Genomic DNA, 17,775 nt, shown 5'->3' on the forward strand with positions numbered 1-17,775 from the left:
CCTAAAAGCTGAATGCAGCTTTTTGGCGTCTGAATAGCTCTCCAGTTCATGGACTGAACCAACTACATTTCCATTAAACAAATGGAGGTCACCTAGGTCAGTGAAATTACAATGTTTATACTTTAGTGCTGGCTTTCATACAGTTGTGTTCTTGTCCCCTAGTTCTTTTAGTTCCATCATCTCCCATGGTCCTAGATGGGAGCTATAGGCTATAGCTCTTCTAAATCTCCAAATATGGTTTCAACACCAGACAGCTTTCTATAGAATCTACACCGACTGGATTCAACCTTCCTTTTCTCTGGTAAAGCATGAGGTCAAACTCTATCATTACTCAGTTCCTGACTAAAAAAAAAGAAGTGTAATTAACTGAGACTATAAACAATTTCACTAAAACTAAGCAACATATTCAAAATCTAGAACAGCAGAACAGGGACTGAAAGCAATAGCATAAACCTCATTTCCTCATGAAATGAAGCTTAAAAAAACCCCTCCACCTCATCCACAATTAACACTACCATGAATCTGGCTTCACCTAACACTTGTAAACAAAATCATTCTGAATCCGCACAGCTTGAACTAGAAACACCTGCTCAAACTGCATTTCCAACCCATTCTCAGATGGGAATTCTGTCTTAATTTCACTGAAAAAGCATCTCTCGCCCTGTTTTGTTTTGGTTTTTTAAACAACTTCTGTTTTACTTAGAACAATCCACAACAGATAGATTCATGAGGCTCCATCCAAAACAGTGCTTCTTTGGTGAACATCTGCTTGGTTTTTCCATCTGCGCCATTACATGAGCTCCTTCTGATGTCCAGAGAAGAATTCCTTCCAAAATGAAACACTGACACAGCATGTAGAGACCCAGATCCCGTTCCTACTATTCACTATAAGCAACAGATATATTATTCATAACGTTAGAAAAGCAGAGATAACACCAGAATCTGTTGACATGCAAGCACAGTGCTAAATTTCAAGATCCTCCTTACAGGCATAAAGGTACACAACCTGACACCTACAGAAGTGCAAGAAAATTAACAGTTTGTACATCTCTTCTTCAGGAAGGAAAAAAAAATCCTAAAACAAATAAATAAAAAAAAAAAAAAGTAGGCACTTCAACATTCCAGTACACACTTACTGAATTGCAAACTGACATCAGCTCTTAAAACCTTATTTTTATTAAGTTGCATAACAATGTGCTTCTACTACTAAGCATCTAAAGAAGAAACAAAGCAAAACTGACTTACAAATAATTATTTCTTTCATTGAAGTATCTTCCTTATCAGTTGCAAGGACAATTCTAGAGTCTAAAATACTTGAGAGTTACTGTCTTAAATAAAAAAGTGTATCAAGTTACCCCCACTAACATCTCTGAAGTCAATAACACCACATTCAGTTAGATTTGGCCAATGTATTAAAAAATAGCTCAGTTTAAATGTTAATATTAATGTTCAATAAATGAAATTATTTGAGAACAGCATAACTGTTACATTTTTTTCCTCAAAAAAACTAGGTTATGAATCCAAAGAGCAAAACCCCCTGAAAACTGTCTTACAATAACAAACCAAGAAAATATCATGAGTTTTCTGGCCAGCCATAATTATTAATAGTTAGCTTCTTTGAATCTCTTCTGGGAACCAGGTGGACTAGTATTACATAGAATATGCCATAATTAATTTCAGAGTTCTTAAAAACTTAAATTTTTGTTTTCAGTTCTGAACTATATTTAAGTCTGAGGCTTAAACATAAGACTTAGTACTCCATTACCGTTCTTAGAGAGATCTCATCTTTCCAAAGAACAACTTTTTATTACCAAAGTGTTTTGTTGTGGTTTTTTTTAAAACAGATTTTCCTCTTTTTCAACTTTACAAATACATTTACTGAATCCAAGCTAAGAAAACACTGATGTTTGAGTAGTTCCCTCACATCTCTCCAAAGCCCAGACATTGGGCATACAGTAGTGATTCTTTTTAGTACTTCCTCATGTTAAGGCTAAAAAGAAAAAAGGAAATCCATCACATATATAATGACACTATGTAAGAAGGACTACTTGTTTCTACCTCAGTTAAACAATCAGAAGGAATAGATCCAATACAACAGGCGGTTCTTCGGAATTTGCTAACAGTAGTAGCAAAGACATCTAAGTAACAGGACTGCACAAATGCACGTTATTTTTCTTTCGCCACTTGCTCATTCCTTCATACTCATAATGCATACTTTCTCACAGAGCTAAGGTCTTCAGACCAGCCCTACTTTCTATTTCCATGTTTATACAGCATCTGGTATGATGGGTTCTAATTCAAACTTGCAACCATGAGAGATAAAAAAATAAATAAATTTGTTCTCACTTTTACCACTTAGAATAAAACTAGTGTTTTCCTGTTAGGTGACACTGCTCGAGAAGCCTAATAGAAAGAGGTGCATGCTCTCTGGTAATTGTCCTCGTGGAAGGGAAAAGAATGGAATAATGTTTCTGCTGTACAATTCTCCCTTTCTGAACCAGCAACTACAATTAATAAACTTTATCTGATTTGAAGTACTACACAGAAAAGACTATTTGCACATACCAATAAACATTTTACCATACTGTAAGTCTACTGAAAAAGTGAAATCAACATTCAAAAAGATAGTAAGAAGCCCAAGACAAATTTCAAGGGCAAAATTGCTCACTGTAATCAATACTAGGGCCTTAGAAATAATTTCTGATTTCTGCCTGCACGCTGAGAAATACTGCAACAGGTTTCACTGTTTTGTTTTATAACTTTTTATATCTTACTGTCATGGTTTAACCCCAGCCAGCAACTAAGCACCACGCAGCCGCTTCCCACTCCCCGCTCCCAGTGGGGTGGGGAGGAGGAAAGGAAAAAAATGTAGAACTCGTGGGTTGAGATAAGAACAGTTTAATAACTAAAGTAAAATATAATACTAACAATAGTAATAATGAAACATAATAATAATAATAATAGTAATGAAAAGGAATATAACAAAAAAGGAAGCGGGGGGAAGCAAAAAAAAAAAACAAAAAAAAAAACAGTGATGCACAATGCAATTTCTCACCACCCGCTGACTGATGCCAGAGCCACGATCCACCCCTCCCAGCCAGCTCCGCCCTGTTTATATACTGGGCATGACGTTCCATGGTATGGAATATCCCTTTGGCTAGTTCAGGTCAGCTGCCCTGGCTATGCTGCCTCCCAGCTTCTTGCACACCTGCTTGCTGGCAGAGCATGGGAAACTGAAAAGTCCTTGGCTTAAGATAAGCGCTACTTAGCAACAACTAAAACATCAGTATGTTACCAACATCATTCTCACACTAAATCCAAAACACAGCACTGTACCAGCTACTAAGAAGAGAGTTAACTGTCCCAGCCAAAACCAGGACACTTACAAACATCAGATATGCAGGAAATTGATGAGATGAGTAACATACTCCTCCTCCATAAAGTTCACCGAATCTTGGGTGCATATAATGGTATCACACTCCAAATTTATCAAAATCATCTCCATAGCACCATAACATATTTGAATTTCTGACATTTTTCAGCAAACCTTACTGACTGACAAATTTCTAGGGTAAGACAAGAACAACTTATATATAAATAACATTGGGCAGACAATTCAGTTACTTCTGTTACTAAAAACATTAACTTACAAGTCAATGCCTAACAAGCATTTTGATCAATCCTATTAAAATCTTGCCTCTTGCAAGAAGTTAATTTATTCACAGCAACATTTGCATGAAAAAGTCACGTAAAGAATTTACAATAACAAAATATTCTGAATGCAAGGGGTTTTCTTTTAATTTTGAAATACCTAAAATATCTTGGTATCACCTACCCTAAGACTTCTGTGTCACTTACAAATCATACAAAAAACTTCTGTGTTACTTACCAATCATTTAAATTCTACACACCTTATTAGATTTAAATTAGACTTCATGAGATAGACACCACACAGCTATAGTGGATTTAATTTAAACACATTCAAATATGCTAATATATTTAAGCAGTATTTTTGAATAACAGTCAAAATGACAAGATGAATAATAAAGTTATTTGGGAAAATATAGTTTCCTTATTATTTGTTTTCCTTTATTTCAATGAGAAATTGTCCTGGTTTCAGCTAGGATAGAGTTAATTTTCTTGCTAGTAGCTGGTATAGTGCTGTGGTTTGGATTTAGGACGAGAATAATGTTGATAACATACTGATGTTTTAGTTGTTGCTGAGCAGTGCTTACACTAAATCAAGGACTTTTCAGCTTCTCATACTGCCCTGCCAGCAAGCAGACTGGGGGTGCACAAGAAGTTGGGAGGGAACACAGCCAGGACAGTTGACCCAAACTGGCCAAAGGGATATTCCATATCATATGATGTCATGCTGAACAATAAAACTGGGGGGAGTTGGCCAGAGGATGGCAGCCCGCTGCTTGGGGACTGGCTCGGCATCGGCAGCCCGCTGCTTGGGGACTGGCTGGGCATCGGTCAGCAGGTGGTGAGCAATTGCATTGTGCATCACTTGTTCTGTATATTCTTTTATCATCATTATTATTATTTTCCCTTCCTTTTCTGCCCTATTAAATTGTCTTTATCTCAACCCATGAGTTTTACCTTTTTTCCAATGCTCTTCCCCATCCCACTGCAGGGGGGGAGTGAGCGAACAGCTGTGTTGTTTATCTGCTGTGTTGGGTTTGTGTAGTGTGGGAGGGGCTACAAGGGTGGCTCCTGTGAGAAGCTGCTAGAAGCTTCCCTGGCTCCAAGTCGGACCTGCCTCTGGCCAAGGCCGAGCCAGTCAGCAACAGTGGTAGCGCCTCTGGGATACCCTATTTAAAAAGGGGAAGAAGACTCCTCATGGGTGAGAGAAAGATGGAGGAGGAGGAAGAAGAAGAGCTACAGTAAAAAAAGGAGGAGAGAAAGAAGATGGGAGAAGAAGAAGAGGAGCTACAGTGAGGAGAGGGGTGGGATGTGAGAGAAACAACCATGCAGACACCAAGGTCAGGGAAGATGGCAGAGAGGGAGGAGGTGCACCAGAGCAGAGGTTCTGTGGTGAGACGGCAGGCTGTCCCCGTGCAGCCCATGGAGGTTAACGGCGGAGCAGAGACTCCCCTGCAGCCTGTGGAGGACCCCGCGCTGGAGCAGGTGGCTGGGCCCGGAGAAGGCCGTGACTCTGCAGGAGAGCCCACGCTGGAGCAGTTTGCAGAGGACTGCAGTGCGTGCAAAAGGACTTGAGTTGGAGAAACTCATGGAGGACTGACCCCCGTGAGAGGGACCCCACGCTGAGGCAGGGGAAGAGTGTGAGGAGCCCTCCCCCTGTGGAAGGAATGGCAGAAACAATGTGGGATGAACTGACCACAACCCCCATTCCTGCCCCCTGCACCGCTGGGGCGGGGAGGAGGTGGAGGTATCGGGAGCAAAGCTGAGCCCGGGAAGAAAGGAGGGTGGAGGGAAGGTATGTTTTTAAGATACGGTTCTATTTCTCATCATTCTACTCTGATTTCGTTGTTAACAGATTAAATTGGTTTCTTTTTCCCCAAAATCGAGTCTGTTCTGCCTGTGACCATAACTGGTGAGTGATCCCTCCCTGTCGCCTCGACATACGGGCTTTTTTTGCTGTATTTTCTCCTCCCCATCCTGCCGCGGGGAGGAGTGAGCGAGCGGCTGCGTGGTGCTTTCTTGCCGGCTGGGCTTAAACTACGACATCTACCGACTGGGTTAAACAACAACTAATTATTCTATAATGGATGAAAGCCAGTAGTACCAGAAATAAATAAATAAAAACATTTGAAGAACATGATTTATGGAGAGCTCGTATTGAGACAAATCCCTGTCTTATTTTTAAAACTATAATTAGTTTGCATAATTTATTCAGCATAATAATATAATAACAGGCAGAAATCTTTAGTTCCTGACCAAAGAATAAAATGTGGGTTGTTTTTTTTTCCTAATGCTGCTGAAGTGATGTTTCTTTTTGTGAAAGCAGTGAAATCTAGACTAAATTCCCACAACAAAATCAACTGCCAATCAGTAACACATCCTTAATCTTTTACTTCCACTGATATTGTACATTTATCCACTATAATTTCTTAAAATCCAGACAGGCACCAGGCATTTGTATAAATTAATAAAAGTAGCTCCATAATGTTTCAGTTTCTGCTTGAGATAAAGGATGTGTAGTGTATTTTCTAACTTTAAAAACTGTTTAAGTAAAAAAGCAACTAAAAGACTTTATCACAAAGAAATCTAATGGAGGAAGAAACACGTTCAAGTCCTATTAAGTTTACTTCACGTAGGACCGCCTCTCACAGGACCTCAACCTCTTAGTTGAAATGAATGACATAGCAATATATATATATATAAAAAAAATTATTATTTTTTGGTCAGAACTCTATTTGCAGTGATATATAGTTGAACCATTTTAAGTTATGTTAGTTAGTCTGAATGCCTGGCTCTCAGGATCTTCATATCCTTTTCAGTTGCTTCTTACCTTCCTCCTCTCACTGTCTTCCCCCCCATTTATTTTTTAGATGCTTTTCCCATCATTTGCAACAGACCTTCCATACTCAAAATTAAGAATATCCTTTGAGTGAAGAAGCTCTGTTTCTTCACCCCATGAGATGCCAATCAGCCTTTCAACTGGATAAACTGTACTTCTCTTTCATTCCTCAAGAAAGTTTAACTTTGAGAAGTGCAGCTTCCCAAAATAATTACTCAGGAACATTCTTATGCTAGGTTTTCACTGCTACCTATTCTTTTATTGTATATATACACCCTTCTGGGTACTAATATGTACAGTGAATACAGAAGGACAGCAATACATTATTAAGAATTTTTATAGTGATTTTATCAATACCTGTAGGAAATGCTGCCCAAGCAATAGCAGGGGATGTAGTCGGCTTTTCACCATTTCCAAACTCGTAAGTCTCTGCTGCCTAGAAACACAAAAAAAATTGTTACCTATTTTACAAAATGCTATAAATTCCTTTAAAAATAGTTGAACATAGTTAAATTTCAAAATTAAGTCATCCAAATAACATACCTCAAATCCTCCAAAGTCATCGTCATCCATCTTTCAACTGGTACTAGAATATAGCAGAAAACTTGATTTAAAAACAACAACAAAACCACTAAATTGTTATATCCCCTTTACTCATAAAATAGCAATAAAAACTTTGTAAAACCAAAGGTATGGTGTTAGTTTTAAAGGACAGACTCTGGTAGAACAAGTCACTGTGGTCAAATCCTAAAAGCCCAGCAGTATGAAGTAATACAATGCTCTGCGCTGCAGGAAAATGGGTATATTTCACTGGCCGGTCTCATATGAGAAATGTGCTGATTTTATGATCAACTAGGAGTCAAAAGACAAAATGACTTATGTATTTGTACTTCAGTTACATGACAGATGAGTAGAGACTTTCACTTGGATACAACTGCTACTTAGCTCATCTATGTGCTTTTCACAACCTCATCACCTTCTCATTTAGAGATGAGTATTCAGCCTTTCATCCAAGTACTCATCTCCACAGGTTACCTGAAGTCTTCCTAATTTACAAGTTCTACAAAAGATCAAGGGACCTTAATAAGAACTTTTTCACACAGAGGATGCAAGGGCTAGAACTGCAAGATCTCTCTTAAGAAGCACTTTTTTATTGATCAAGATAAATGAAAAAATTGGGTATTTTACGATGGAATTTGAATATCTTCAAGGGAAAAGATAAGCACTGCCCATCAATATTGTCAAATATCTTTTGAAAGCAAGAATGTAGAAAAAGCTTTCCACGATAGGAAAACTGAAAGACAGTACTTTAAAAGCTGTATCTATTGCTCTCAAGTATAGCAGTCAAGTCCCCAGTACCTCAACAAATGGTCGTGAAAACAGCAAATAACCTAGTCTGGATATATATATATTAAAAAAAAAAAAAAAAAAAGGCCAGGAAGTAGGATTTCTGACCATCAGATTCCAAAATGAAGAATCTTCTTCATTAGTAATGAAGACGATCCAATTTAATGCAGTCACGATCTACCATGTACTTCATAGTTTTGTGTTTACGATTTAAAATATAAAAATATTTTCCATTGTTAAGTTGCTTTTCCAAATCAGCACTGTGATTAAATCCAAAAAGATTTCCTGCTTTTCCCATCTCTTCTTAGCTGTCTGGCAACATCAGCACAAACTGCAACTTAGAAAAAGACTGTGGTGAATTTCTGGAAATTTTTCTGCTACCACAGAGGTCCTTCCCTAGGTTTCATGGAGGGGCTGATTTAGATTTTACAAACTGATCAGCATTTTTGAGTTGTAGCCCTGAATTCTGTGGCATTTTGATATATTTATAGTTAAATTGCAGTTCCTTTTACAAAAGTGCAGGATAAGTTACTCAGCTAATGAAAATAACTCAAGATATACATGGCTGTTCAAAGAAGGGTATTATATGTATTTAAAAAAAAAAAAAAAATCATTCTGATACGTGAATGAAGGATGATCCAAAAAACTTTTAGGGTCTTTATAGAATGTCAAAATGTTTGTAAAGTTAATTGACTTCAGTTAAAATAGACTACAGGCTGGAGAAACTTTTGTTACTGTGAAAGCACATGCTCAGAAAAAAGGAATTCAACGGGTTTGGAGGAAATCTCCAAATTAAAGTATTAGAATGTCAGAAGGGGACACTTTCAGTTTATATCCACTGCTGAAAATCACTACCAAGAAAGACTTCAATTCAAACACACATCTTCCAAAGTTTAACAAATTAATTTCCAAGTTCTTACTGATGAACTTAGTTCAAATCACCACTATCACAGTGTAAGCAGATAGATTTGGTTAAATTAAAGAGTTTTGCCCAATATTCACATGTGGTATAAGAACTAAATATCTTTTTAGGGACTGCAAGGGGTTTTGCTGGGTTTGTGTTGGTTGGGGTTTATGCTGGTTTATTTTTTAAGAGAGAAAGAAGGTAGTTGGGTATTTTTCCCATCACTGTTAACCTTAACCAGTCAAACATTCATGCATTTCATTAACATTCACAGCTTTAATATATAACTCAAAAAAATAACACATGCACACACAAATGATGTGATTTATACAGGTACTGCAAAATGCAGCATCCAAGTAGCCATCAGAGCAGTCAGTTGGAGAAAGAGAGGCTTTAGAAAGGCAAATAGGTATCTTATCTATACACTATGTATCACATCAACAGGTCCTACAGGCTCTACTCAAAGTTACTTCAAAGGACCACAGCAGATTTTCTCCCCAAAGAGCAAGAGACATTATTCTCATCGTCTCAGAATTGGTTATGTCTCAACTGGAGAAAGTACATTCCATATTCAGCACTATGTTTTAAAAAGACAAACTGGAAGAAGTTCAGAGGAGTACAACAGGAATTAAAGCAATTTTGGAAAGGCACACTAAAATGGAGAGGCTTTTTTTTTTTTAATTAAAAAAGGTAAACATATCTATAAAAAATGAAAAATAATGTTCTAAGCAGTGATTAACCACTTTCATTTATCATCAAATGCAGCACTGGCATAAGGCAGTAAACAACAGAAGCCTCTGTAGGCAAAACGTGTGTTAAATACTAGTGAGGATTTCCAGGAAGGCAACATAAACCCCTACAAGAAAATTTATAAGAACCTATGTATACATAAAACAGAAGTAGCTTTTGATAGAGAAAAAGGATGTAGGGCAGAAGAAAAAATGAAAACAACCTGTTATTGAATCCATCATCTTTGTTATTACATTTCATATACAGTTTTCCTAAGTCTAGTAACTATCACAAGACTACTTTGACCTAAGATTACTTTACTCCACAAATTTTAACACAGACATTTCATGGCTGTAACAGCATGATTAATCTATGAATTATTCCACACATCATTTAAATGGAATAAAAGAGAAACAGACTCCAAGCAAGCCTCAGTAGTATCAATGGTGTTTTCACGCCTAACTGCTAATCCTCCAACTTCCAGTTCTTCGGAGATCCCACAGGAATTCTAGGCTAAGTGATTCTCAACCAGCTAGGAAGTACTGTTTGCTATTTGGCTATGTATAACATATATTCATACATGTACACGCACCTCTCTTTTCAAAGACAAAGCTAAGTTTTTAGTCCATCAAAAAGAAATCCTGATTTGTTTACATGCTTTTTTTGCTGTAGGCAAAAAAAAAAAATATCAGAATGAAACTGGCAAACTTAGCATGTATCACAAGTAAGCAGGAAGCAAATTAGGATAGAAAGCATGGATTAAGTCCTGAGGGACGCTGACATAGGGCACTTCAAAAACTCAAAGGCTGAGGTGTTCTTTTCAAAGAGTGTTAGTGCAAGAGCTCTTACTAGGAGATGTCTTTTTGGAAAGATGTTTCTTCCTGCATAAAAAGAAAAGGGTGCTTTGTGCAAGGAGAAGGGAACAGGGCCACATCAATGTTTTAAGAACTGTTTAGAAAAAAGTTAATCAAGCCTATTTTTAGCTAGGAGTTTTTCATAGCCCTCAGAAGTACACGTGCATTTAGCTCTAAGCAATGTTTGAATAATTTGTTATAAACTTAATTGATAACAATGCCAAAAATATGACCAAATACACAATTTCTCAATTCCACCCCTTATTCTGGCGATGGAAATGCTTTTCTGGTAGAAATAAAGAGCAGAACTAGCCTAACACCTCACATAGAACTGCAAAAATTTTGGGAACAGCATTTTTTAATCAATCATCTATTCCAAAATGGGTAATCAGACTTCTCTTTCCTCACAGACTAGGAACATTATTTGTGGCACCGGAATAGGAAAGAATACATTAAGTGCTGACAATCTGCAGAATGATTTAAAAAAATAACACAAAAAAACTGAAACAACCCACACAGTCTTACCATGACTAAATGTGGTCTCTTAAAATATGCCTGATACTGGAATTAAGTAACTGTAAAATTGGGCAACAAGAAGTCAACCTCAAAATTACAGATTCATAGAAGTTATGGTTGGAAAAGACACAGTAGGTCACCCAGTCCAGGCCATTTCCAAAACATTACAGTTCTCAAGACAGTCATGTCCTAAAAGGCTTGAGAAGCTCTCCATTCACACTCCTGTGAAAAGAAGGAAACTTTTCATGGATCACAAATATGTAAGCCACTGCATTTTCAGTAGATTTTATCAACAAGTTTGTATTCATCAAATCATACAATAATTTAGGCCAGAATTCAGACCATGTCATACAATCCAAGCTCCTGCTGAAAGCAGGGTCAACACTGCATTCAGATCAGGTTGCTCAAGACCTCCTTCTCTATAACAATGCATGATGAATATATTCAAGCACAGACAGCTGTGCATATCTGAGATGCCTGCAAGCTTTTCTACATAAAATGCAGTCACCAAAGCCTGACCATCAACTTAACATAGGTCATGAGAACTTTGTGAAATGCACTTACCTAACAGATATACCAAAATCATGGTTTTATATACAGGAAGATCAGGAGCCATTCACAAGGAATAAGACAGAAAAATGTAAGCTGGGAAAAAAGCCCCTCTTCCCCATTGCAACTGTTAAGAGAAGGAATGTTGTAATCCCACCAGAAATCCCAGTATTCTTCATATCCAAAAGGCAAAAGTGGTACAGAGACCAAACAGTGAATTAAGGATTCTTCATTCACTTGAATTCTTACTAACCAGAGTTAGACTTTTAAATTAATCGAGTCCTGATCTATTACTTGATAAATCAAATATAAATTTGCCTCAGTAATAAAGACAACTAATTTTGCCAGGTACATTCAACTGGATGATATATTACTTGGACTGTAATTTTGAGTAAGCAGCTAACTTACTTGCAGAATTTTGTACATTTTAAAGGAACAACTTACCGAGCATATTGCTGTTTGTTTTGTCAGAACAGTATGTGTGGAGCTGGCTGAGGGTGGGGCTGCTGCACTTGTATTTCTGGCAAACACCGTTGGTGGTTAACCCCTACCTATGACAACATATCAGTTTTACTTGCATGTTTATGCTTACTAAATGACTTATCCAATGTGTTCAATCTAGGACAGGCTTATTAGCTGTTTCTTCACCGGACATAACATAGACCACATTATTTGAAGAATACATCTTTGGCCGAAACTGCAGGCTCCAAAAAGCCTATCCAAAACAAGCACGAGATTAAAAAAAACAACAGTAAAATAAAATAAAAAAGTAGTCATTTAGAAAGCATATATACTGGCAATACCTTTGTGATAAAGAGCTGAACAGATGATAAATTTCTGTATCACAAAGTTCTAACCAGCTCACATGCACTTTTCCTCATGGCTCTTCTGCCAAAACTCCAAGCACCTCTTAGCACTTTTAAAACAGGAACAAACTTTCTTCATTTTACCCAACTGATGCAGACTTTTCTCCTGATCTATACCAATTACAGCTGCAGGATAAGCATGTGGCATCTTAACAACTAAGCTACTAAGCTTAGTAGCTATTTAGTCTTTTAATTAGAAATTTCTGATTAGAGAATACACATATCCCAAAGGATACATAGCCCAAGAAAGACCAGAATATGAATGTACAGCATAATGGAAACTAAAATAAATTTAGAGCATCTGTAAAATTTTCTAAAAAAACCAAAACTTACATTTCTCACTTCACTCCTGCTTGAGATCTCAGCACTAAAAGTAACCTGTTTAATAACACTTAGACCATAAACAGAGGAATACTTTTCATTTATTGTGGCCAGGAATTCAGTGGCATGAAAAACAATATAAAGATTACCGAAGACCACTGTCAAAAGAAAAATTAAACAATAGCTACTCACAGATTTTTTTTTGTTTTTTTGAGATTGAGGAATCCTAACTTCCCTTCCTAGCAGTAAGGCTAAATTCTTGTAGCATATCTGTCCAGTATAAATTTCTAAAAACGGTCACTGTAACGAGGTACTGAAATGTAGACGAATTTCATTTCTTTCTTCAAAAAGAATGAAACAATATGATGCAGCAATTCTCAATCCTTCAAATCAATGGAGAGTTCAATCCTGTTAGTGTTTTATTTTTCTAACTTCCAATTCTGTAATTTGCCTCATAGCAATATCTTGTTTGCAATGAAAAGCTTCTGCAGACTTTTTTTTTTCCGTATTAAAGCAGCTGACTATACAGTAAAATTGAATGGAAAAATTTCCTACAAAGATAGTATGACCCATGTGGTTAAAATTCACTTAGTGGTTTATTATTCAATGAATAGAGTTTACAGTCTTGTTACAGAAAAAGAGTATTCTGTATTAGTTTTAACGGGAAAGCTCTTAACAGCTCCTAAATTCTGCATTAAATTTTCAGTATTTATCATCTGTACCTCACAAGGAAAGTATACAATTGAGCAAGGACTATCATCACAAGACCATGAGGACATGAGACCAGAGGGAAATTTAGGACTGTCTTTCAATTTGGAAAATCAGACTGCATTAGTAATTACAATAAACATGATTTTAAAAAAAATAATCTTGGAAGTAACAAAATTAACACAAGACTTCTATAAGAAATTAAGAGTTTGTGCCAAAAATATAATAAATTTGTTATATAAGAAGAAATTAGGCTAATTATTTCCTCAGAGATACTCGAAATTCTTCAACTTAAGAAATATGTTACTTCAAGTGCTCATAAATGAATCTTGGATAAGCTATGATTTTTTAATGATATCTAAAGATATATCTATAAGACTTCTGGCTGGAATTAAAGGTAAACGTTAGGAAGACCTTTTACGAAGACATAGAAATGCAAGCTTTTTATCATTTCAGAGAATGAAATGCCCAAATAAACTTGGAAATTCAATTAAGTTTTCTACTTTTAGAATGGTGGGGGGTTTTATGGTTCTCAATTTTTGGTTTGGGTTGGTTTGGGGTTTTTTTAAGTCATTTTTAACCACAATACAAGGCAAACACAGCTTCAAAATTTTAAGAAAAAGGAGATAATTAACTACTTTGGAAAGTACCATTTAACATTATTCGAACCAATGAACTGTTGCCAAATGCATATAGCATCCACATCTCTCTATATTAAGAGATGCAAACTTTGATTTCATGCTACATTAGAAAAAGAAAGCCTACTTTTTTTTTTTCCGTGAAATAGAGCATCTAAATCCCTGTAGGTATACAAACTCGTCTGTCTGTACATGCCAGTTGTTAAAGAAGGTGGTTAGATGAGGGGACTGAGAACCTGTAACATCCAAGATGCAAGGCTGAGGCTGAAACAAGAGTATTTTTCTTCTTCACTCAAACAACGGCCCTTTATCTTTCAATCAAGCAGACAATACCACCCCATACAAAGTTGTTCAAGGGCTGTATGCCCTACTCTATCATGAGATAGTGAAAATCAGGCATCACCAAAATGCCAATGTTCTCCATCATGTTACAGTGTTTAGTCATATAATGAGATATGTAGGAAATCCCCACCACCACAAAGCAGTATGCATAATGAAAGGCACAATAATATGGCAGTTAGCACCTATATTTGAACACAAAACAGAAGCATGCCCAACCACATATTAAAGGAAGAGACTTCGAGGTTATGGGGAAAAAGATGACAACACAGAACACATCACAGCAATCTTCCCCTGGGAAGTGAGGCTGGTTCATTTCAATCCCAGTATTGACTTAATACACTTACTAAATAAAATACCTTTTTAATAAAAAAAAACAACAAAGCGAGCACATGCAAAACCACCTATTTTACAGTAGTAGTTGCTTGTATTACAATTGATTCAACTGAAATCCATGGGACTTTTAAGAAAAACGCAAGTCTGGCCCTTTGTAACTAATCCTTTTCCACAGCCCAAGTAAACCAACGCAATTGAATATATTCAAGGAATCACAGAATAAATGTAGTTTGGGAAGCATTTCAGGAGGGCACCTGATGCAACCCCATCTAAAAGCAAGGCCACCTTAGACACTATATCAGGCTGTTTAAGGCCACATACAAGTCAAGTTTAGAATATCTGCAAGGACTCCAGTCTAACAAGACAACAGCTGTCAAACACTAGAGCAGATACCCAGAGAACTGTCTTTTCCTGTTCACCTTTGTCATCTGTTCATTTATCCATTTATTCTGAAGAGTCTCCAGAAAGTTTCAATGCTTAGAGATGAGAACAGCACATTAAGGAATGTGACAATAAAAGTCAAGGATAGATTTACACAAAATAGATTATGTAAAATAAAAATAAATAGCTAAAACTTCTGTCAATTCCTAAAGTGAATTTAAGAATAAAAAAAAAAAAAACAAAAACCAAAAAAACCCCCACAACATACACCCCCCCAAAAACAACCAAGAACAAAATTTCTTTTACCACTTAGTCCTTTTCTCAGGAAACACCCCCAGACCAAAAGATCCATATCCTGTAAGAAGCATGTAAGATTCTATATCCTATGATATGATATTTCATACCTAGCTTCACAAGTAATTTTGAAATAACATTACTTACATGTAACAGTGCTGCAGTGGCAGCAAAAGCTGTAGCATTTGAATCAGTTTCACGTAACAAGAACATCTTATGCAATCTGCAAGACTTCTATAACTGCCTTTCCCACTTTTATTTAAAAAAGCATTTTTAGAAGAACAATGAACCACAGCATATGATTAAACACCAATAAATATACCTTTTATAAGCATCATAAGGGTGACAAAAGTTTCAACTGCATAAAATCACAAAACAAAACTTCTTCTTTAGTTGGATATAGTCCTTCTTAAAGAAATTAGAATAAAAATATTCTTTACAAATCATATTCTCATCTGAAAGGTACTGAGCTAATATGAGCAAAAATCTCTGAAATTCCACAAAAATAGGTATTAAGATAATCTGCAAAATCAATTCCACAAAAATTTCTGTTTTAGAACTTGTGGGTCCTCTTCTTCAGTATACACTTTTGCCTTTTTTAAACAGTGCTTAAAGCAAGAAAAAGCAATAAAGTGAAAATGCCAAGTCCATTTCACTTCCCTAGATCAGATACAGCTTCATAAAAAAGAAAGCGAGAGTTCCATTTTTACCCACAAGAAGAAAAGGGGCTCTGATAGCTCCTACCGAGAAGGCAGGTACTGGTTTTCAAATTCACCTAAGACATAGGAGAGAAAAAAACCACCACAGCCTTGTGTGGAAAATGCATTCAAGAACTGGCAATTCCTCAGACATATCCTAGAATAAACTGACATCAGAAAACTACCAAAACCATGTTCTGTGAAATCTGATCTCTGAGAAGCTATTAAGAAATATATTTGTAAAAGGTATGGTGCACTGAAGTAATTTAGAATGGTATTCTGTGAGTGACAAAGAAGAAAAGGATATAGATTGTGAGCAAAATAAATTACTAGTGGGGAAAAAAGGTGCAATATTAGATAGAAACTGCATGACTTTCACTCATTGTTCCTGAACTCTATATATATGTAAAATCACCAGATACGTGATGTGCATTTATGTATAGGAAAGAATGAATATAAATTGGGCGAGAAGTGCTTTCTCCTAGATCAACAAAAAGGTGCAAACCCTAGGCCAACGTCTAAAATACTACTCTGCTTGTGATTCAGAAGTAATTGCCAAGGTTGACTTCAGAGTATTTCCTGAGGCAGAGATCTACCACATGCATGTACCATTTTTGTCTCTACACCAGACCACAACCCATGGACCACATGGGGATTCCATGCGTAACCATAAGTACTCAGAGGATAGCATCATTCAGAAGAAAAGACTTTGCAAGTATGATAGTGCTACTTTTAGCACATTTTCAATTAAAAGGCTGAAGAGAGAAAAGGTCTGTATACTTTGGCTTCCAAATGTCTTGGTCACTGAGATCTATCTATGGCCAGGGGGAAAAAAAAAAAAAAAATCTCTAACAAGACAAATACAGATTTAATTCCAGAAGGTTACCTATTGACATGAGTAATTACAGTAACACATGTACTTCTTGACTGAGAATCTTTTTTACATTTTTGCCCATGATTCTTTGTCAGCTTCTGCCAACTTTAAGAATTTTCCACTTAGAAAATACCAACTTTTTCATTCTAGATATTCAAAGATGAGTTCAAATAAAACGTTATCAACTTCAGCAGCAGTATTATATTACCATATTATTCAGGTTATTTCTTTGTCTCCAGAATCTGTAGACACTTTCTGAAGACTTAATTCTAACAACTTCAGTAACTCAAGATTTTATAGAAAGTCCTTCCGATGTCTTCAGTCTTCATAATTGGTTTCTTGTGACCAGAACACGGAAAGACTAGTTTTGGTTTCATTATAAAAATAAAGAATCACACAGTTAACTAATTTTTAAATTTCTCTAATGTCCCTCTATAAACTTTCTCTATCACAAATATCTTTTTACTTCAAAAGCCACACACATTTACAAAATGTACATAAACTGCTGTGAGAAGCCTGACAAAGCTGATCAATTCAAACATATTGTGCTTTCTGAAGGAAAAACCTCTTCCCTCACCAAGCCTTTTCCCCATCCACCCCCAAAAACTCCTCAAAAAGTAGCTTGAATTAAACTGGAATTAACATTTCTGTTATGCACTGCTAGGCAATACAATATATCTATAATTAATCAACATCAAGTCCAGATCAACAATCTCTGTAACTCTTCTTCAGAATAACGATAATCAGAAGCCCTGTAAATTAGTTTGTAGTCTACAAAAGGTAAGAAAAGCGTGACTTGTCATCTGCTAACTAGGTTACAAAGATCAGATACCAACGGCCCTGCAAATGTCTTAGCAAAAGTGACCACAGTAGGCTAAAAACTAACTCTCATATTTAAAGCATTCTTATTGTACTAGAGACCATAAAATTGGAC

General features: G+C 36.4%; 1 protein-coding gene across 5 annotated transcripts in view; it reads right to left on the reverse strand.

The window, feature by feature from the left end:
* Positions 1-17,775, reverse strand: part of CCDC91 (coiled-coil domain containing 91) — a 161,852-nt gene that overhangs the window by 126,094 nt on the left and 17,983 nt on the right. For all 5 annotated transcript variants that reach the window (XM_050915090.1, XM_050915087.1, XM_050915088.1 and 2 more), the window contains exons 2-3: positions 7,031-7,073; positions 6,845-6,923 (exon numbers count right to left, since the gene is read on the reverse strand). In XM_050915090.1, coding sequence (XP_050771047.1) covers positions 6,845-6,923; positions 7,031-7,060 — 109 coding nt within the window. In that variant the 5' untranslated portion in view covers positions 7,061-7,073. The remainder of the gene's footprint in view (positions 1-6,844; positions 6,924-7,030; positions 7,074-17,775) is intronic.

Source organism: Gymnogyps californianus, chromosome 1, assembly GCF_018139145.2.
Source record: "Gymnogyps californianus isolate 813 chromosome 1, ASM1813914v2, whole genome shotgun sequence".
NCBI classification, from domain to species: Eukaryota; Metazoa; Chordata; class Aves; order Accipitriformes; family Cathartidae; genus Gymnogyps; species Gymnogyps californianus.